This window comes from Ceratotherium simum, chromosome 4 (assembly GCF_057802395.1).
Source record: "Ceratotherium simum simum isolate JZ-2026a chromosome 4, ASM5780239v1, whole genome shotgun sequence".
Lineage (NCBI taxonomy): Eukaryota > Metazoa > Chordata > Mammalia > Perissodactyla > Rhinocerotidae > Ceratotherium > Ceratotherium simum.
This window is the reverse complement of record NC_141903.1, coordinates 58618888-58640833: the sequence shown is the minus strand read 5'-3', so window position 1 is coordinate 58640833 and position 21946 is coordinate 58618888. Positions and strand designations below refer to the sequence as shown.

At 40.5% G+C, this 21946-nt stretch overlaps 1 protein-coding gene across 2 annotated transcripts in view; it reads right to left on the bottom strand.

Moving 5' to 3' along the window:
* MCC (MCC regulator of Wnt signaling pathway) overlaps positions 1 to 21946 on the bottom strand; it is a 405732-nt gene that overhangs the window by 285313 nt on the left and 98473 nt on the right. For both annotated transcript variants that reach the window (XM_087429918.1, XM_004420305.3), the window contains exon 3: positions 16214 to 16428. In XM_087429918.1, the coding sequence (XP_087286044.1) occupies positions 16214 to 16428 (215 nt within the window). The remainder of the gene's footprint in view (positions 1 to 16213; positions 16429 to 21946) is intronic.

Here is a 21946-nt window from a genome sequence, read left to right as displayed (position 1 = left end):
TTGGTCAGGAAAGGCTTCTTTGAGAAGGAGACGTTTAAGCTGAGATGGATAAAATGGAGTCATCCCTGAGCAGAAGGTGGTGGCAGGATGAAGAACAGTATTCTAGAACAAGGGAACCAAATGAATGATGGAAGCAAGTGAAGGTCCTGAGCTGTTTGTGGGGGCAGTGTGGCCAGAGCTTATTCCTACAGGGAAGTGGGAACGATGAGGTCACAGAGGTGGTCTTAGCCATATCAGGCAGGGCCTCTTGTAAAGAATTTAAATTATATTCTTAACGCATTGGGAATCCTTGGATGAGTCTTTAGCAGAAGACTGCGATCCGCTCTGTTTTAAAAACCTCAGTGGGGGGCCGGCCCCATGGCTTAGCGGTTAAGTGCACGCGCTCCACTGCTGGCAGCCCGGGTTCGGATCCTGGGCGCGCACCGACGCACCGTTTCTCTGGCCATGCTGGGGCCGTGTCCCACATACAGCAACTGGAAGGATGTGCAGCTGTGACATACAGCTATCTACTGGGTCTCTGGGGGGAAATTAAAAAAAAAAAAACTGTTAAAAACCTCAGTGGGGCTGCAGTTTGGGGAAGGAATACTGAAGCCTGGCCTGCTATGTACTCTTAGTTATTCAGAGGCTCGGATAAGGGTGATCAGGAAAGGTTTGAAAGTACCAGGAACAACATAAATATATAACTACTGTTACTATTACTGTTGCTATTATTCCAGACTCAGGCCTGGTGTGGCCTCTAAAGTGTTGCAGGGGAAGAAACAAATGGAAGGGAGACAGCAACAGGAATCTCTGCTGGTTTCTACCGGACCTTCGGGCCTTTTCGGAGGCAGTCTCTGAACCTCACTGAACTCAATTCCAAACACAGGAGGGAATTATCTACTTGCTAAGCCTAAAATGTTGATGTGGAACAAGAACAAATTTACAGTACAAATATTTACTTTTTGGTATTGGTATGACTTTTTAAGAAATATAAAGGTAATTTTTTATTATGTAGATAATGCTCATTATAGAAAAATGCTCATTTATTATGCAGGTAATATGCATTGCAGAAAAATTAAGAAATGCAAATATGCAAAAGAGAAGAAACTAAAAATTACCAGTCACCCCAATTACTCCAAGATAAACACTGTTTTCACTCTGGTAAGTATCCTTCTCGTATCCCTATGCCTATATGTAATATATACTGTTACAGCTAAGATTTCTTAAAGGTTTTTTTCCTTCTCCATTATAAAAACCATAAATGCTGACTTTAGGTAGTTTGGAAGATACAGAAAATATAAGGAAGAAAATAAATAGCACAAATAATACTATCTCTATTTCTGAGAATCTAAGGGCAGCTGGCTATCCATTCAAGTCTGCAGCTGTCACTCTGAGCTGCCATTTTACAAATATTTATTTCCTTAATTTCAGCCTATCTCCTTAGCTCATTAGAAAAGGAAAATAAAAGTTGAGGATTTTGGCACCATTTTTATACCTCACATTAAGATAAATAAGTCGGGAGGCGGGGGTAGGAAAAAGAGGTTCCTTCTCATCACAAATCCTTACCAACAACTCCCCTCTGTAATATATTATAGGGGCAGCACTTGAAGAGATGGATCAACTTTCAATAATTCACACACTAAGAATGCTCAAATTGAATTTTCAACCTCAAAACAAAACCTGTCTGGAGAAGTATATTAAATCCTGGTTGTCCTGGTTGCCTAAGTTTCTCTCAGTATATTTCTAGTGACCTAAATCCAAGTTTGAAATAAACATTCTTCCCTTCCTGAGCATTAGCCCATTCTTATGTTCATGTGATTCCCTGGACTTCCCTGCAAAGTCTTTTTGTTGCTATCTTAGGCAATCGCCCAGAATCACAAGTGCTGTGGGCTCAGAGAAACTTAAATCTTAGTGATAATCTTGAATATTTTATCGAACAACTAAAAGCCATTTACTTAATGGGAAGTATTACAATGCATGATGCTATTCCAATCAAGGTTTAATTCATTTGAAGGCAGACTTTCAAGAGTGTAAACCTGTATTTTGCTTATAAAAGGAGCCACTGCACAGTTAGATTTCACAGGAATTTTATCCTATCCATCCATAGCCAACCCTGACATAGTTTTACCCCTCTGATACTACAGCTACCTTTTTGGATTCATTGGAAATATTTTTAGCCAACAAAGTCTAACAGAGACATGATCTTAATGTACCTGAACTCTGCAAAGCTGTGGTGAAAGCCGGGAATTGGGACTGCACTGTAAAAAGGTAACCTGAGATGACCCTGGGTATGTGTGTGTGTTGGGGGGAGGCAATGAGCAAACACATGAATCAGGGTTTCATTTACACCTTTGGTTGTAAATTAGATGTTTTGTCTAGATTAAAGCCATTAGTGGGCACAAGTGGAGAAAATGTGTTTGAATATGATATGGTTTGAATTTCTCACATCTAACTATGAATCCAAAGTAGGGACAAGAGTAATATGGGGCATACAGAAGAACCCAGACAGAGCCAGGACTGTCTGGTTAAAGGTTATATCTGGTTTCATAGTAAAGAGGAAGTTAGGATACATAAAAGAAATCACTATATATTATTTATGTATAGTTTTGGTGCTATATTAAGTTTATAATGAATTTTCTATGGTTCTCATCACAGAGTGTGGATTCAGTCATTCTCAACATTCTTTTTGTCATCTTTATAAATTCTCATGCTAATGAATTCCTTCAAGTACTGTTAAAAATAAGATGTCTGAATTGGAGTGAATTATAACACATTATTTAGAGTCAAGATTCTGTAAATGGCTCCTTGTTTCAGAATTCTGTCTTAATAAGGCCTATTTCTATAACGAAACAAAAATTTTATTCCTCTAGAATTTCTCATAAAGAGAGTTTCTTTGAAAGGAATACTCTGATAAACCATAAAGGGTGGAAGCATAAGATGCTAAGAACATGTTTAGCAACAAAAGGTGGTTTCTAAACTACAACATATACTGTTAGGAGAGGAATTTGCATCCCTCCTAAGAAGGAACAGGAAATAGAGAGGAGTGAGCAATGGCCCTGCTGGGGAGACGAGTGCAGAACTAGAGAAAAAAGCCTCAGATCTGAGACAGGGGAGAGTCTCTGGAGGACAGAAGTGTCTAACATGGACTCTTAAGCTCCTGTTTAAAAAGAGGTGTGTGGGTGTGGGGGCTGATTTACATGTGATATAAATCTCCATGTCCTCATCCCTTACTAAAATCCACATTGCTCACCAATTCATTTGTGATCACAGATTCTCTCTGAGTTCCAATTCTGGTTGCAGTGGGGACAAAAATAGAGATAGCACAGACGCTGAAATTGAAGGACAAAGGAGCAGTTGACATCTGGACAGTTGACCACTACTAGTTATTATTCTATTTTAGTATGAAACATACTGACATCTCTAAACATGAATAAAATCTAACAACTAACATATGATTATTCTTCTCAATAGAAGTATAATTGACAGCATAATTCATAGATCTGCTAATCCTTTTCTGCCTTTGTCACTGGCAATGTTTACTTCTTGAGCTTATGTGAATGCCAATCCTACAATAAGCCTTTTTCCCCCACCCACCGAGAAACAAATGGCACAATAAGTGAAAGAGGGGCCGGCCATCTAAGGATTGGATGAGATGACATAGGCCAGGCCCTCCATCAATATCCAACACTTAATAAATGCTTAACAATGAGACCAATTATTATTGGTAGTAATAGTAGGAACACATTAGTCCTTCTGTCTGCTTCTGTCTCTAGGGGAAGGGCAAGAGATTACTCCTCTGCCCCTGAAGAGTCTACTGACAAGTTAAGGTGGGGTCCACCTCTCACACTACTAACTCTTTTTCTCTCCACCTTTAAGTCTAGCTGAAGAAAGCCAGCAGCGTTCCTGGCAATTAGATTGAGGTCTCTGGGTTCCAAATGCATCTTTGATAGATCTCTCTAACTGCATCAGAGTGGCAGGTGCATTTCTCTCAGCATTTAATGCTAATCTTCCCTGTCATCCTGGCATAAATAAGGACACAACCATGTCAGGAGGCCCCAGTATAAATCCACCAGGAGTTTTAATTACTCTCCAGTGAAAATGTCTTACATAAAATCAGAGAAATGAAAACCCAACCAGTGAGTTTGTGTGTGTGCGTGCGTGTGTGTGTGTGTGTGTGTGTGTGATGGCCCAGGCTATCCCCAGAATAGCCAGGCCATCATTTCTGTACTATGAAGGAGTAAGATCAGGAACCCATAGGCAGTTCAGGGTATGTGAGACAGCACTGCACCCTGTAGCTGTGGTCAGGAGAACAGATGGTTTCGCAATGGCACTGCCTGCAACATTGCTTCTTCCTCTGGGGACACATAAATGATGGTTACAAGCTCAAGCTGCAGAGTTAGACAAACCTGGGTTCAAATCTCAGCCTGCTGCATCCTAACTGCTTCATCCCAGGCAAGCTTTCTGAGCCTCAAGTTCCTCATCTGTAAATGGGGATCATAACCATATGTATGGCGTAAGGTTGTTGTGAGGTTTAAGCAAGATAACCATGCAAAGCACTTAACACAATACGTAGTGTACAGTAAAGGCTCAATAAATATTAGCAACACCAAGAGAAATGCAGAGGGAGTCCCCGTCCCTGTTGCCAAGCACAGGCTGTTATGAGGGTCCAGGTGTCCTGTCTCCCACCCAGGACTCTGGTTGAGTGACTCCAAAGAAGAGTATTTTATCTCCCACCTCTGTCTAAGAGTAAACATAATGAACAAACACCTAAATATATATATATACATATATGTGTGTGTATGTATACACACATATATATACGTACACATACACACAACTGCTATCGATCTCACAAATTCCAAAACAAACCCTTGCTAGTTCATTCTACATATAACTTTTATAAATCTAGGGACTCACATAATCCAGTTTCAGAGGGTTATCCCTTTCAAAGAAACAGTCCAACAACCCGAAGTAATTAAAAATAAATCAAATCCTTTATTTAGGTTCCTCAGATTCCATCAAAGGTAGACTTATAAATAATCCACTGACACACTTCTCACTGGCTCTTTGCTTTCCTCGTGAACTCCATTACACTATTCAGCTGCACTGGAATTTCTCTCTTCAATACCCTAGAACTCTGCAAACACACAGCCCAGTGGCTTCACGGTCTCAGTCCACTCACGCCCAGCCCATCTCTTTAGTACACAGATTAGCTTTGCTTCTCCCCCAGTGAGCAGGACTCTCTCCTGCTTAGAGGAGGGCAACAGAGGTAAACTGAGTGAGCTGAAAGCATGATTGTCTTTAGTGATCATGGGGAAGGGGACAGCTCTGTAGACTCTTGTAAATGGTTTTTGCCTCTGCACATGCAAAATGCAAGAATATGTCACTGTACCTTTCTTCTTCCTCATTCCTAATTCCTGACTTTATTTGCAAATACAAAGAGGCAAAGATAGAAAACCTTACTACCCCAAATTAGGAATGTATGTTTCCTAGTCTCCTTTGCTTGTCTATAGAAAAGAAAAAAGTCATTAAGATGTTAATAATAACTAACTCTACTAGTAAAGCCCCACTGAGATAAGTTACTGGAAGAAGGACGGGAAAGAAACTACAAGGAATGATAGACAAGGTGCTGCCAAGCAGCTGATCTGTTTTCACAAAACACTTCAGACATGATTGGCATCTGTATGATGTGGAGGAGATTCCTCCCCCCTCCCCTACACAAGGGAGGAGCAGAGAAATGCAAAGGAAGTGAAATTGTCAGGTGTCTGGATATGGGGCCACTGCCCTCTAGTGTGTCCTTTAGAATTTGCAAAATTCCTTTATCCTGGTAAATCAGAGATCTTTACCCTAAAGACAGTAGAAAGCAGAATAAAACACGAACCTCTGTTGAACTATCCAACAGAATCACTTAAAAATAATGTTAAGTATTAAGAGAGCGAGATCGGATAGCTTCCCACCACCTCACTATCTGTTGGTGCCTACACTCTTATCAGGCCCTAAAAATGGATTTGTTGTTTCAGTCCAACAGCCAAAAGGGCAGAAGAGATATTAAAAATATTTAACAACTGGTGTGGCTCAGCTACTGGCATCAAGAATAGATGCTCACAAGATGCCAGCTGGCAGCAGTGCTGGGGGCCCCTGCAGGGCTAGCATTCACCCCTTAGAGGCTGAATCATGAGGAGGCTGGGGGTTCCTGGGAGAGGGCCCAGGTAGCCAGGAGAGTAGGGGCCTGGTACAGAAGTATGCCAATATTTTAACAAATGGTTGTCTGTGCTGGGGTGTTCTGGCTGAACATTAGCTCCACAAAGGAGATTAGAGGACATAAGAACAAGCCAGTATCATCCAGCAGAGAAAAAGAGTGACCCAGAGTCCAACAGCAAAGACCCTAAGGAGAGGACACAGGGGTCCCTCATTTCCCACCAGCAGCTGTTCCTTCTCTTGTCAACAATGAGGCACATCCCCCTAGTACAGGGCAGGGGTGCGTTGGTGACAGTGGTGGGGTGTCAGGAAACCTGCCTTCTAGTCTCCGTTCTCCTACTTCTCCCCAGGTGACATTAAGCAGATATTTTGATCTGGGCCTCCATATCCCCATTTCCAAAATGGAGGGGTTAGACAAAGGTTTTTTTAAGGACCCTTTTATCTCTAGGTAGGAATTATTATCCTTTTTCATGATCTGGTATTTCCAAATGAATTCTACCTCAAAAATTATTCAGCATAACTTTTAATGACAACAACATCTTTGAGACAGCTCCTAGCTCATAAAAAAGTGCTCAGTAAATATCTTGAAATCTGCTTGAAAGATCTACTTTCTTCAGAATTTTTTAAGTTTCTGTTTCCAAATTCTACCCCAAACTTATCTAATTGTAAGTCGTAAGATTTGTTTCTGCTAATTAAATGAGGAAAACAGCCATAACAACCGCTACTATTTATTGACCACGTACTTGCATGAGGCATTGTATTAAGCACTTTCTATGATTATCTTGTTTAATTCCCATGACAACCATACGAGGAAGGTATTATTATTCCTATTTTATGAGCATGCAGAGGCTAAGAGAGGTTAAATGACTAGTCCAAAGTCAGACATAAGAGGACAGTGCATACCACTCAAGTCCACATCCTTAGTTACTCTGCTATAGAACCTCATGCCTGACAAAGTTCCCAGCAGTTACTGGAGAAATGTGAAAAACAAGAACAACTGTGAATTCTTCCATGAAGTTAAATTTATTTATTTTTTTTATAATTTTTTTTTTATAATTTTATTTATTTATTTATTTTTCCCCCAAAGCCCCAGTAGATAGTTGTATGTCATAGTTGCACATCCTTCCAGTTGCTGTATGTGGGACGCGGCCTCAGCATGGCCAGAGAAGTGGTACATCAGTGCGTGCTTGGGATCCGAACCCGGGCCGCCAGCAGCGGAGCACGAACACTTAACCGCTAAGCCATGGGGCCGGCCCAAATTTATTTTTTTCATTTTTTACTTATTTAGAGATACCTACCCATCTTTGGTGCCAAAAAGTCCTTTCTTTTATGCAATGATGATGCTATTAGATAGTAGGTTGATTGGCTTTTAATTTTTGGCAACACAAAAAGTTGGCAAATCTCAATCTTTTGAAATGTTACTGGTCCATGAAATTGCAATGCCTGGGAGCCATTGTTCTTTAGTTGTATGGACGGTTGTGCAGGTGCTCCGTTCATTCTCAAGATTAAAAGCTTCTGAAGGGTGGTATGCCCGCCTTTTGTATGTCTTATTGATAATAATTTGTTGGTAAGGAGAGTTATATTATCTCTTCACAATCTGAATAGACCATAGGGGAGAAAGAAGGGAATTCCTCTGGCCACCATATAAGTTGGTCAGTCTTTCCATTTGTGACAAAGATAGGGAGGAAACAGAAGCTAAGAGCAGAAGGAAAAAAGAGTAAGAGTAAGCTCAGATTCAGTTAAACAAGAACAGAGAACCTCTCCAGAAAAAAAAACAATAACTTAAACCACAGATCCTGTATTTTCATATTTTAAACTAATAATAGCAGTAATAGTAACAGCAACAATCCTTTAAGAAATCTTCATTTTCACAAGACCTTTGTCAAATTTAAAGTTCTTCCCATAAAGAGTATTGTAATTTCAATAAGATATTAGAACTTAATCTCAAATTTATGAATGCAGAGTATTTTATTTTATTTTATTATTTTTTTTAAAGATTTTATTTATTTATTTTTTCCCCCCAAAGCCCCAGTAGATAGTTGTACGCCATAGCTGCACATCCTTCTAGTTGCTGTATGTGGGACTCGGCCTCAGGACAGACAGAGAAGTGGTGCCTCGGTGCGCGCCCGGGATCCGAACCCGGGCCACCAGCATCAGAGCTCGCTCACTTAACCACCAAGCCACGGGGCCGGCCCTAATGCAGAGTATTTTAGAGATTAAAAAGTACTTGTGAAGATTTTATAATAAGTCAATCTTTATGAAGAATTAGAATACACCATAATAAATCATCTCTGTACAATTATGGAAATCTCCCAAATGGCAAATAAATATCCAGAGAAATAACACTTCCTCTCATGACTTTTTTTTTTGGCAATTTCTGTATGCTTCCATATCAGGTACTTAATAAAAGTGTGAGCTAAAATGATAGTTTTATATATCCGTCCATATTCTCCTTTATGCTGACCAAGGATTAAACTAAGGTGACTTGTTCGTAAAACCTGGCAGAGCTTGATGCTACTGGTTCCAAGTTTCGCTGGAGATGTAATGAATTTCTCTGGAGATAATGAATTTACAGGACTCTCATTTCTTTCTATGCCCTTACAGGAAGTACCAGCTTTAGGACCTAAGACATGGGAGTAGGGTTATCTGGGGAGATTTTTCTCAAGAAGGGAGGTAATGGTGGTAGAGGTGGAGGTGGGGATGGAATATGAAGAATGAAAGGATTTAAAGTCCCATAAGAGAAATAAGAAAGGGAAAGAGTCAGCAAGAGAATGACTGGGTCCAGCCCAATCTAAAGGTAATGACTGGGGGTAATTTACATGGAAACTAGCAAGTGCTTCATTTGTTAACTCCTATCTAGTTTTCTATTTTCACCAGCAGTAAACAAACAAAAAAAGAGAATAGAGTGTCAAAGTATGATTTTCAAAAAAGGAAAAACATGACTTTCATAGAAATATAGAGTGAATATTTTTCTAAGATTTCTTTAATTCTTTGAGGAATCCAGCAGGATAATAAAGCTGATTCAAAGAAACATAGAAGAAATTAGTAACTACATAGTCAGTTAGATGTCAAATAAATGTAACATTATAGTCAAATAAAATGTAACATTTGAGGTTATCTTTTCTGCTGGAAAAAAATAATTTGCATCTTTACCAAATAAAAATCATTGATAATTCATCAATCTTCTGCAAATTAATATCCACATTTATAGAGTGTGGACCCTAATTAATAGTTTAGGGGAAGAAAAATAATTTTCCCTCTACGCTTCTGAATTCTTAGCTGAGCCCTCTGTAATAAAAGACAGATTAACAAGAGAAAAACAAAGAGAAGTTTGTTAATATGTATACCTCATGTATACATGGGAGATGCCCGCGGAAAAATTAGTACCACCTCAGGTGGCTTAGATTTCAGGATTAAATACCACCTTAACAGGGAAAGGGAAGGGGGATGTAGGTCTCTAAGAGGGGAGTAAATGATTTTTAGGAAAGATGAATGGGCCCTTAGAAGAAGGGATGGGAGATATGATAGTTTGTGACAGTTTGTCAGGGTGTGGTGTTGACTTCTAGTCCCTCTCCTGTGATAGGAGTCCATCTTCCTCGGTTGATGAAAATCCTGGGAGAGGATGCATGACAACTGAGTTCCTTTTGGAGGATGTCTTCAGGAAGATAAAGGGTGTTCAGAGAAAGACTCTCCCTGCATTTGCTGTTTTTCAAGTGCTTACAGCTCAAAATACCACAGTGGCACATTATAGGGCGTATGTCCTGAACTTCTACGGTCATATTTTGGGTGGCATATTCTGCTGCCCTTCATTCGTAAACGGTAACCCAAACAAAGCTACATCTCTCGTAGCATCAGACATATTATAGGGGGCTCTAATATGACTTTGAAAGGGCAACCAGTAATCTTTTATTTCCAAAATTGTGATAACTTTTTAAGAGTTTTCACACTTCTTGATTATGAAACATCAAGGTAGCAGATCTAGACAAGAGGGAGCTACAAGGATGGTGGCAGTTGAAAAGAGTAAAAAAACCCTCAGTATCCCATAGTTGGAATGAAGAAAAGGGGAAACAAATCAGAAGCCAACATGAAACATGAGAAGTTGATCAGTGGTTAAACCAAAAGGAAGACTCTCATCTATCTCTCTACAAATTCCTTATTTATTCACACACATTTTAAGAATTGTTCTGTATTGTTGTGTATTGGCTGAAATGTATGGATTTGAAGTTCCCTAGAATAACTATTTTTTGAATGCTACATCAAATAAAGTTCAGTTAATAATGAATTATACTAATAATTATGATCAGATGGAAGATTTACATGATAATAAACACTGTTTTCATTCAACTTCCAACACCCAGATGTTATAAGCAGCTAAAGAAAAAAAACTGCTTGAAATATTGAATAAACAGAGTAGCAAAACTTGCTATGTCTGTTTTTAAATTCACTTAATTTTATTTGCACAACTCATAACTGTCTTTTTTCCCTCTTTTAAAAATGTAAATCACTTTCGCAAAAAGACTTGCAGCACAAAATTAAATCTTACAGTGGGCAAAGCTGAAGCCAAATTGTCCAAAGGATTCTAAAGGAAGCTGGCCCTGAGCAGCAGGCTGCAGAAGGCAAACACTACTACCTCCCTCTGCGTAGAAATTAGCCAGTGGTGCTTACAATCATTTGAAACATTAGGGAAAACTAATGAAACAGCGCACTTCCCCAGAGATCGCTGGCATTTCAGATAACAAACAACACAAAGCCAAACGTATTTGTCTCTCTACACAGCCAAATTTATTTATTTACTTACTTTGAAATTTGTCATTTGGAAATAACAATTCAAGATTCTCAAAATTTTTAAATCAAACCTATAGTCTAGAACCTTCCATAGCCACTCTCAAAAATCCAATATTTTATTTGTACTGTCCCAATTCTCTGAAAATCTAAAGGGTGATAAGCATGCCCTATGCTTCAAAATTCTTGTTCTTTGGTTCTGAACAATGCCCAGAAGAGGGTGCTCCCAGAACAATCAGGTTTGCTCTAACCACAAAGCCGGGACACATCTCTTGACCAAAGGTTTCAATATGGTAATCCCAAATTTGGCAAGTACTGTAATCACTATAGCACCTTAAAATTACAAAAGAAGAAACAGAACGTTCCCTACATTAAAAGCAATTCAGGGATACATAAAAGAAATTGATGAAGATCTTTTAAATGAGGGAAGATGGGAAACACAAGATGACTTCAACTTTTCATCAATTTTTAGTATTGGTTCAAATACTTTATATCTTGTGCATAACTTCTCTTATAGTATAATTACTTTTAATTATAGTATAATTACTTCTATAGCATAACTTCTTTTATAGTATAATTACATCAATTAATATTTTTATTAATAAAATTAATAAAGACAATAATACTAAAAAAGCAAGTAGCACGGCTAAAAGAATCTATTGAGAAATTGATATTGTTCGGGAATTTATCAGTGTTGTCTCTAGAAAATAAAACTTCAGTTACACTTTTTTTTTTTTTTAAATGTTTATTTATTTATTTTTTCCCCCAAAGCCCCAGTAGATAGTTGTATGTCATAGCTGCAGATCCTTCTAGTTGCTGTATGTGGGACGCGGCCTCAGCATGGCCCGACAAGCAGTGCGTCCGTGCACTCCCAGGATCCAAACCCGGGCCGCCAGCAGCAGAGCGCGCGCACTTAACCACTAAGCCACGGGGCCGGCCCTCAGTTACATTTTATGTTTTATAATACTTAAATATGTCAGTACCTCAGGATCTGTAACACTGCAATTTATACTTCCACTCTTCCCTGAAATGCAAATCTTCGGAGAGAAAATTCATTAGAGAACAGGCGGTACATCTTTCCCATTGCCTCTCCTCTTTACTAAACTCCTCAAGCGTCTCATATTGCTTTGCTGATAGCTTTATGAATAAGGCTCAGATTGTAGTGGCAGTTTTGCCACTGCTTTGTAGTGGCTTGGGACTAAGTCAACTTAGCTAAGCTGGAACTGTGTCCCAGAGTTCTCTTTCCTGTATGGTTCTGTATGACCATGAGAGACGTTCTGTGTGAAGTCCAGAACGTAGAAGTGAATAAGTCATACATTTTATGCTCTGAAAGATCTTGCTAATCTGCTGTTTACCTACTTGGTGTATCAGGCTTATAGCAACTCCAACTCCTACCAGGTCCCCTCCTTCAGCTTCTCTGAGTCCTGGGCCAGGTGTGGGTGAGGTTCCACGATAACAGGTGCCAGCTTCTCCTGCAGGTCACCCACAGCATAGAGGTGGGACATAGTCAGAGACTGAAGTGGGTTCCAGTTTGTCCTCATGGGTCTCAGTGTGCCCTCATGCATTCCAGCTTGTCCTTGCTCTCCTCTACATCCAGCTTTCCTTCTTATCTGCTGATCTGACACAACTATAGTAACTTCAGGCTCAACACTAGATGCAGAATCAACAGCCCGCAGAGATTGCTCCACCAGCTCCCACATTTGTGCAAGGTCTAGCCCTTATAATAAATCCCTTATTCTGTACCACGTGTAGCCATTCTGCTTCTCAGATAAAACTCTAATTGCTGCAAGCTTCTATGTACAACATCATGTTCCCTTTGCATTTCAATCAGTGTGTTAAAACCTCCTCAAAGTCATAATATCCACTGCCTTCAGTAGAAGAAGATAGGCATTTGGTGGTAGGAGAAAAGGGAGGGATGCTTAGAAAGGTAAAACCTTGTGTAGGAAGCTCCCAGAAGCTTCTCAATGCTAAAAATGACTGTGCCAGTTATCAATTTATTGCCTCTCATCTCCAAATCGACCTTTCCTTGCCCTGCTTTGTGATCCTGAAGCTAGACCCTGTACACATTTCTCCTTTGTCAACAGGGGGCCCTGGAGAGACACTGGAGGAAGAAGGGAATTCTCATCCCGGTTCTGTTGTGCTCTTCTCTGCTTGCTCTTGTGGTGGGTGGAGGCCGGGAGCACAGGACATCCAGTGGCGCTCACCCCTAGTAAGTTTTAGTGGCATCATTTGGGGGACTTCTCAGTGGGTTTTGCTACCTTCCAGCAGGCAGCTTCCCAGTGAATTCCTGTGGTACCTCTGTGGGCACCTTCTTAGTGACGTTCAAGTCTTCCAGATGCCCCAACGGACGGCATCCCAGCAAGCTGGGCCGACTCTCCAGTGGGCTGGTTTCCTGCTGCCAGCCCTGGCCTGCTGCATCTCAGGAACGTCTCTGCCACCCAGTGGGCCACAGCCACCCCTTTTCAATGGGGTCTGAATCTCAGCCCTGGGTGAAGGGAGGGCCCTCTTCCAGATTTGTTCCTTCCTTGGTACTCTGCCTCAGCTTTAGAGGGAGTAGCTGTTCTTTACATGTGCTATTCCTGTGTTCATTAGAGTTTTCTTTACCCCTTAGGAGGAAAATCCCCTCCTACTAGTTAATAATTTTTTATGTTCAACTTTCCCTGTGTGAATTACCGTGTACTTTCTGATTCCTTACTGGACACTGATAAAATGCCTTTGTAGCTATTAAAAAAAAAAAGCAGAATTTAATTTTATTAGTTCAGGATTTGTTTTAGAAGAAACATAAATTACTTTTAATGTGAGTATATAAGTGAAGGGATTGCCCAAATGTGCAGTTTAGAGAGGCTATTTGCTTTCTTTGGCCACCTAGAAGGAGTATTTCTCAAACCAGGCCCCATGGATCCCTGTGAGCAAACCCTGAGTCAACTATTGCTATGAAACAAACTCCCCTAAACACAGTGGTTAAAACAACAACCATTTATTATTTCTCACATGTTTGACAGAAGGACTCCAAAGTCACATGCCAAATGGTGAAGCTATGAGAGAGGGTGAAAAATTGGGGCTCAAAATGCAGTCTCTACCACAGGGTCCAAGGACATCATCAAAGGTCTGTGAGTTTAAATCGTATTTTAAAATTTTGTTTTTTCAATTCAATGACAAATAAATAAAGTAATCACTGGTGTAGACTTCAGTGTCTACATTTGCATTTATGGTCTGGTTCTCACCATGGGGTCACCTTAAGTGAGTGTGTACAACTTTCTCTATTTTTCACTTGTGGAGTTGTAGCTTTTTTTCTTTCACTTATTCAGTGTATTCCAATGAACAGTCACCCCCATTGATTATGTGTTTACCATAGGCTTTTATAGAATATAATACCCATATAAAAAAGTGTGCAAACTGTAGTTCATGAATTTTACTAAAGTGAACACTCCTGCGTGAGCTAGGTGCTGAACACTGAAGGGACTGTTTCTCAAACTGGCCTCTGCAGAGACCATCTCAGGCAGAGTTCCATCAGTTCTAAAGCTTCACCAATGATATACAAAGAATCTGGCTATGGGAAGCCCAGGGGCTGAGCTGGCCTCTGACCAGGAGAGATGGGAGAACAGAGCGAAATCCAAGAGGTTACTGGAGAGGCAAAGAACCAAGGAACCACACAGAGGTGGGAAACAGTAGGTTTGCTGAAGAAAACTGGTGGGCCACGAACTCTGAACCCTTCAGAGCAGGTGCCGCTAAATTTCAATCAACGTGTAACACTGATTTTTGCTATGACCCGTACTGCTATGGCAATGTTTTGAAAAAGGCTGAGCTGACATAGTACAGAGGAAAGTCCAACTTGCTGCAAATTACTTGGACCAGCATAGCCTAAGTCCAGGCCCATGCCAGAGAAGATGACATATACAAACTGACCAAGAATGTCCTCAAACAGTGACCAAGTGACAAACAGTACAATCACTATGGGTGTTTTTACAGATTATGTGAGACACAATCATTCCCTTGTAGTGATTGTGTATATATGTGTGTTTTTAATAAATTTTTAATCTTATAATAGTTCTAAATTTACAGAAAAGTTGAAAAGATTGTTCTCATATACCTCACACCCAATTTCCCCTATTATTAACATCTTACATTATTATGGTATAGTTGTCACAATTAATGAACCAATACTGATACATTATTATTAACTAAAGTCCATAATTTATTCAGGTTTCCTTAGTTTTTACCTAATGTCCCATCCAGGGTACTACATTACATGGAGTTGTCATATCTTCTTAGGCTCCTCTTCACTGTGACAGTTTCTCTTTCTCAGAGCTTCTTTGCTTTTGATATCCTTGACAGTTTCGGGGAGTACTGGTCAGATATTTTGTAGAATGTCCTTTAATTGGGATTTGTCTGGTAATTGTATTTTAATTATTGCTGGAATATTTAGAATTGTTGGTTCCTTCAAACATGTCACCAAAAATGTCAGAACTGGAAAATGTACTTTAAACACAAAAAGTCTGAAAACTACTAGTACATCACAGCAGACTGTAAATATACATGATGAAGTTGTTGAGATGATTATTCCACTATTCAAACTTCAGTTTCAAATAGCAAGGTAGGCTTATGGACCCTTCCCACAGAGGATGGATAGCAATCTCAATTTATAAACTGTCTGCATGTCACTCAAAATGGCCCAGCCCATCAGCCACCCAACTCTTGTTCCCCAGCTGCAACTTAAAAGGGAAGACAATAGTTTAGGTTACCATAGTAATGATTCAACCTGAGGTAAAAGGGAAGGTTAAATTAAGCATAATGAAATTCTAAGTTGTTCCATAGTTTTCAATAGAAAATATTTTAAAGGTACAAGCAGAAACAATAATCAAACTTTCAATGAAATATTGTTCTTTTTGTTTTTCAAATGAGTAGTCCAAATTAGGGAACAGAAAGGATTACATCGTATTAATTTGTAATGTCTGGTACCATAGAAGTACTCTAGTTGTGGAAAAGCTGTTGTAGATATTCTAGTAATTAAATCCGTACAAGTTACAGACTTACAACACCTTTTAGGAGCCCACTCGGCTCTCAATGATGAGTGAAGTCACCACTCATAAGTGTTTGGAGCACTTAACACTATTGGCAATGCTGGAAATGGTACAATGTTTAGCTCAATAAAAAAGATCATATCTGATATGTCCCCTGGAGCTCAAAATTAAAATATTTGTACTGGAATACACACAGGCCTAAAGATGTGTTCTGTGAACCAGAAAGTACTCACCGTGTTGGCCAGCTCTAGATAGCTTCCTCCTACAGAGTTGCCAAAATGCGGCGACTGTGTGAGCAGTTTGTGGAGAGCAGCAGCCTGCTGATGCAAAGAGCTTCCGCCATACTCGAGAAGCTTCTGTAGGGCTGACTGACTCTGCAAGTCCGGGCTCTGGAGATCCCTGGCACCCGAGTCGTATTCCCAGCTCTCCCTGGCTGCTGATAAGGCACCTAGGTCCAGGAGAGTCAGGGAAAATAAAAAGAGGTTTCCTCATTAGCCTGTGGGTGGCCAGGAGGCAATGATTTGGAACCTCCTAACACTTCCATGAGCCAGCGTGTCAGAACACATGTGGCGCCCAGGCTGCATGCTAAGCACTTTCCCTTTCAAACTGACACATGGGGAGGCTGGAGATAAAAGCAGTTTTAGGCAAAGCATTCAGAAATAACTATCCAATGAATACGTGTCCCCTAAACAGAAATGCTTAGCAAAAAAAGCAGCAGAGAACCAAGGAAAGGGAATCCAGATCAGAGCCACACCTACCTGTGATTTACACACCGTTACGGTATGATTCGCTTACTTACTGTAATCCTTTTTCCCAGTTGAGGAAGAAGGAAGCAAGTGAGAAGATAGAAAGTTAAGCTATGGCACTTTTATCGTAATTTTCTACTGTCAGCGTACTCTTACCTGGAAGAAGCTACAGGAAGCTAGACTGTATTTGCTAGTTAGGTGTAGCCATGCAGCTGAGTTTTGAGCAATAGAATGTGAACAGAAGCAATAAGCATCACTTCAGGGCCTGGCTCATAAAACCCCCAGTGTGTGATTCTCCAGGCCCTTTGCCTTCTGGCCTGGTTTAAATGGGCATGGCACCCTTGGAAGCCATGTGGTACAGATGGTGAAGCCACAGATGGAAGATGCCTGGATCTCTGAATTATCTCCTGCAGCAGGGCTGTCTGCTGATCCCAGGTACCCTGTTTTGACTTTATGTGATTAGGAAAGAGCAACTTCTTTTGTGTTTGATTCACTGTCTATTTTTGGTTTGTTTGTGAGAGCAGCTAGTATTGCCTTAATTATTCAGCAGATTAAAACCTAATAAAAGATGCTAATAATTATAATACAATTGGAAAGTACAATGAAAAAGTAGACCTAGAGGAGTGGTATCTAACCCAGTCCTCCTGAAGAAAGGTGGGGAATGTTCAGGGAAAGCTTGCTAGAGGAGAAAATCTGATGCTTCAGTTGTCACCTTTGCTAGAAAAATTGGATTTCGAGTGAAGCCTGCTTCCTTGTGTTGCTCGCTTCTGAACATAAGTCCCTAGTGGGTGCAGCTGGTTGGTGGAGCCTGGGTCACACGCCTCTGTCTTAGCTGCAAGGGAGGCTGGGAAGTTTGTTTTCTGGCTTCTACTTTGGGAGGTGGGATTTGTGAGGTGAGACCTTTCCTATACACAGGAAGAGTATTCAAAAGGACTGGGCAGCCAGAAAACATGGCAAAGGTCTACACACAGGCACCGTGCCAGGTACTGGGGATATAGCAATGAGCATGATAAATTGTAGTCCCTGCCCATGGAGGTTTCATTTTGGTGGGTCTTTAATATATGACTTTTAATGGCAAAAAAAGGGGCTCATTAAAATGATTTAATTTGTACCATGAAATGAGACCATATACAGATTACTCTATAATTTACTTGAGTATAATTACATATAGCAAACTACACATTGTGTACAGTGGGTTCTGATATGAATGTCCAATTGCTCCTTCTTAGGTATTGGTGAATTTAGTCAATGTGATTCAGAAAACTGTCTTTGGCTGGAACCACTTTAGATGGTTTCCCCCTATGAATCATATTCTGCTGCTTCTTCAGTCAGTCTGACCCAACACTCTTTTTGTACAGTCCTGTAGAGCTGGAGTGACATGTCTTTGTCTCAAAGCAGACAATTCTGTCACTATGTTTGCAATTGCTCAAAGTTTATTTTAATATTCACGTCTATCAACTGTATTGCAAGGGTGGTTTTGCTTTCCTTTAACATAGACTGCAGAATGCCCACTCTCCCTCCTCCTGCTCCTCTGAATGCTCTATCGTCTGCCTGGCTGCCTCTGTCTGGCTGCCTCATGGTCTCTGTCCTGGCCCCTGCAACAATGTGGCAAAAAGACTGACTGAGGTCAGAGTTGAAGAATGGGATAAATCATGGATGGCCTTATATCTCATATATAAGACAAATGGGCATAAGGTTAGGCCCCTGCCTTTAATGTTTCACCACAATATCCCCAGTACCTTACACATGGTCTGTAACATATCAGGCATTTAATATACATTTACTGAATGGATTGCTGAATTATCCATGGCTGTAGTATTATAGGGTTTCACTTAATCGGGAAAAGCAACGTGGAGATTAATTTTTAAAATCAAAATAAATTATACACTTAAACTTTTTTCTTTAGGCAAACAGGGAGCCTCACTTTCAAATAATAAAATACAACAGTTCTGGGATAAGACGGCCCAAGGAAGCTTCATTTGAATTTATTATGCTCTTTTTTTTTTTTTAATTTTATTTATTTTTTCCCCCAAAGCCCCAGTAGATAGTTGTATGTCATAGCTGCACTTCCTTCTAGTTGCTGTATGTGGGACGCGGCCTCAGCATGGCCGGAGAAGCAGTGCGTCAGTGCGCGCCCGGGATCCGAACCCGGGCCGCCAGTAGCAGAGCGCGCACACTTAACTGCTAAGCCACGGGGCCGGCCCTATTATGCTCTATTAACAGACCCAAACCCAGTTTCTGGCAGAGTCATATAATCAAGTTAGCCAAGCTCCACGTTAATCAGCAAGATCAAAAGGCCCTCACACTATTACCATAGCAATTTTTGTTGAAGTGATGCTGAGGAAGTCAGATCTTCTTCTAAGGAGCCAAGTCAATCATATTAGCATCCTCATAAACGGACCCCAAAAAGGGAAGTGCATTTTTTTAATACAGTAGACTATTCCCATTACTCTCTTTTAACCTTTCTTCATATCAGATTTTTTTTCTGGATAAAAACCAACATTCCTGAGACAAAAATTAGTTATTTTATTAGGATGATCTCACTGAAAAATGTCAAAAATGTGTGTCTGGTAACCATCTTCCTCTTGCCCTTTGAAGCAGGATGGTACTTGATGTTTCTAGGCTCACACTCAGCCTTTTGCCAGCCTTGCATCACTCCCTTGCTAACCTCAAAAAAAGGCCTGTTGACCTCAGGGAGATGGCTGTGCTTTCTTTTCCTAACATGAACACCATTGCAGCTCTTCTGTCCCCCAGGCTCACTAGGCTTTCTGGTGTCTCTTCTTATAAGGACACTAATTTCATCGTGAGGTCCCATCATCATGATGGGACACTAATCCCATCGTGAGGTCCCATCATCATGATGGGACACTAATCCCATCATGATGTCCTCATCATCATGACCTCATCTGACTCTAATTACCTCCCCAAAACCCCATCTCTGAAGCCCATCACATTGGGGGTTAGGGCTTCAACATATGAATTTTGGGGGGACACAAACATTCAGTCCATAACAACCACTGAGTACTTGCTCTCCAGGCCAGTAAGGAAACGGACTGCACGGTATCTCTTTAAATACCAAAGGCCAAAGCACTCCCTGGGCCTAGAGGTCTCTGCGCACACAGAATCAAAGGAGGCCATCATTTCTGCCACTGTCATCCTCTAGGGCACTTTGAAGTAAGGGGTGAGGTGTATTCTTTTTTTTTTTTAACCAGAATATTTAGTGTTTAAAGGTGGTAGAGCACAGATTCTAAATGTTTCCCTTATCAGAAAAGCATAGGAAACAAGTGGCATTTTGACATTTTTATAAAACACATCACTGGGAAAAACCCTGCTCTCAGAGAGAATGCTGGAACAGAAAATCTGCCAAACACTGAGATCCTTGCTCTGCTAGGTACTTGGCAGCTACATGTTAGTGCTTTAATCCCATCTTCAAGGTGCCACCCAAGTTTGGCTCCAAGGCCTGCAATTACTGTCTTATTCACCAAAGGCACCTGCCACCTTCCCAGCAGGTGAAGCCCCCCGTGAGAATAAGGCAAGCCAAAGCATTAACACCTAAAATTCACCTTAAAGATAGTAGCAACAATCATGATACCTAACATCTGTTCAAAGCCACTAGGAGCCAGGCACTGTTCTAAGCATCATACATGTATTATCTTATCTAGTCCTACCCAAAGCCTATGAATGACTAAATCATTTTTTCCATTTCTAGAAGAGGATATTTTGTCTCTTTCAGCTTAATTTTGTAGGCATTGCCCATTGGTATAAAATAGTGGTTAAAGCTGGGGTTTTGTAGTCAGATTGCTTGAGGTCAAATCAAGGGTCGCCATGACCAGCTATGTGACCTCAAGCAAGTTATTTAACCTAAGCCTCAGTTTCTTCATCTTTTAAATGAGGATAATAGCATGTAGTTCACAGAAGTGTTGTGAGAATTAAATAAGATTCAAATATGTGGAACATATTAGACAATCCCTGGCATATGATAAACTGATCAACAAATGTTAGCAATTATCTGGTCACACTTCAGAATTTTAGTTATTTGGAATCCATTTTGGACCACTTAATAGAGAACAAATATAGGGGAGAAATGTATACTCTCTCTCAGCTTCTGAAAAGTACCTGTTAAAATTACTAATTCTTTTTTTTTGTGAGGAAGATTAGCCCTGAGGTAACATCCGTTGCTAATCCTCCTCTTTTTTGCTGAAGAAGACTGGCCCTGGGCTAACATCTGTGCCCATCTTCCTCTACTTTATATGGGATGCTGCCACAGCATGGCTTGACAAGTGGTGCATTGGTTCGTGCCCAGGATCCGAACCTGTGAACCCTGGGCCTCCAAAGTGGAGCGGGCGAACTTAACCACTACACCATTGGGCCGGCCCTAAAATTACTAATTCTTGAAAAACAAACCTTTGGCACCTAACCAGTGGCTAAAATTTCATCAATAGTTTTGTACTTAATATTATCATTATTGTAGACAATAAAAATAGCCAATTAGGTCAGGGCCAAAGTCAAAGTCTTTGGTTATTAGGTTTGATAGACTTTGCTTCCCTAGTCTACCTGGCCAACTCTTATCTCCAGAGGACAACTGGCCTTCCCAAAACTTGTGGCCAGCACCGTGAGGAAACCTGCAGAGCCCAGCAGCAGTAGCAGTAGCTCAAAAGCAGAGCACCTATGATTTATTCATCAGATCTGTGCTCTGGCCATCCTAGCCACCCCTCTGCTTCCTACCTCAAGTTCCTTCTTTTCCATCATTTATTTGAATGCTGGGGCCTCTCATGACATCACAGGCAGATGATAATGCAGAGTGCTTCGGCGATCCTGAGACCGTATTAATAGTATCTTATGATATCGTCTGTATTTAGCGGTCATTAACCTTTCATTTATGTGGATTGTTTATAGAACACTGCCTACTTTATTACCCTCCGTGGCAAGAGAGAAAATGCACCTTTCAAAACACCAGAGGTAGCTACTTTCTGAATTTAGAACTACCACAGTGAAAGAAAGAGGCATGGGAGAATTTGAACAAATTGGCTGCCAGGTGTCAGCCTTCCCTGTCATAGCACATTTACTATTTCTAGATAATACTGACATCAACAGAAGCAGCAGCAAATCGTTTAGTCCAAAACAGAATCACCATATAAGTCTTTACTCATTTATTAATGTCAATGCTTGGTAGAAAATTTAGGAGCCCAACTCCCATGAGGACCTCTAGCTTCCTCCAGC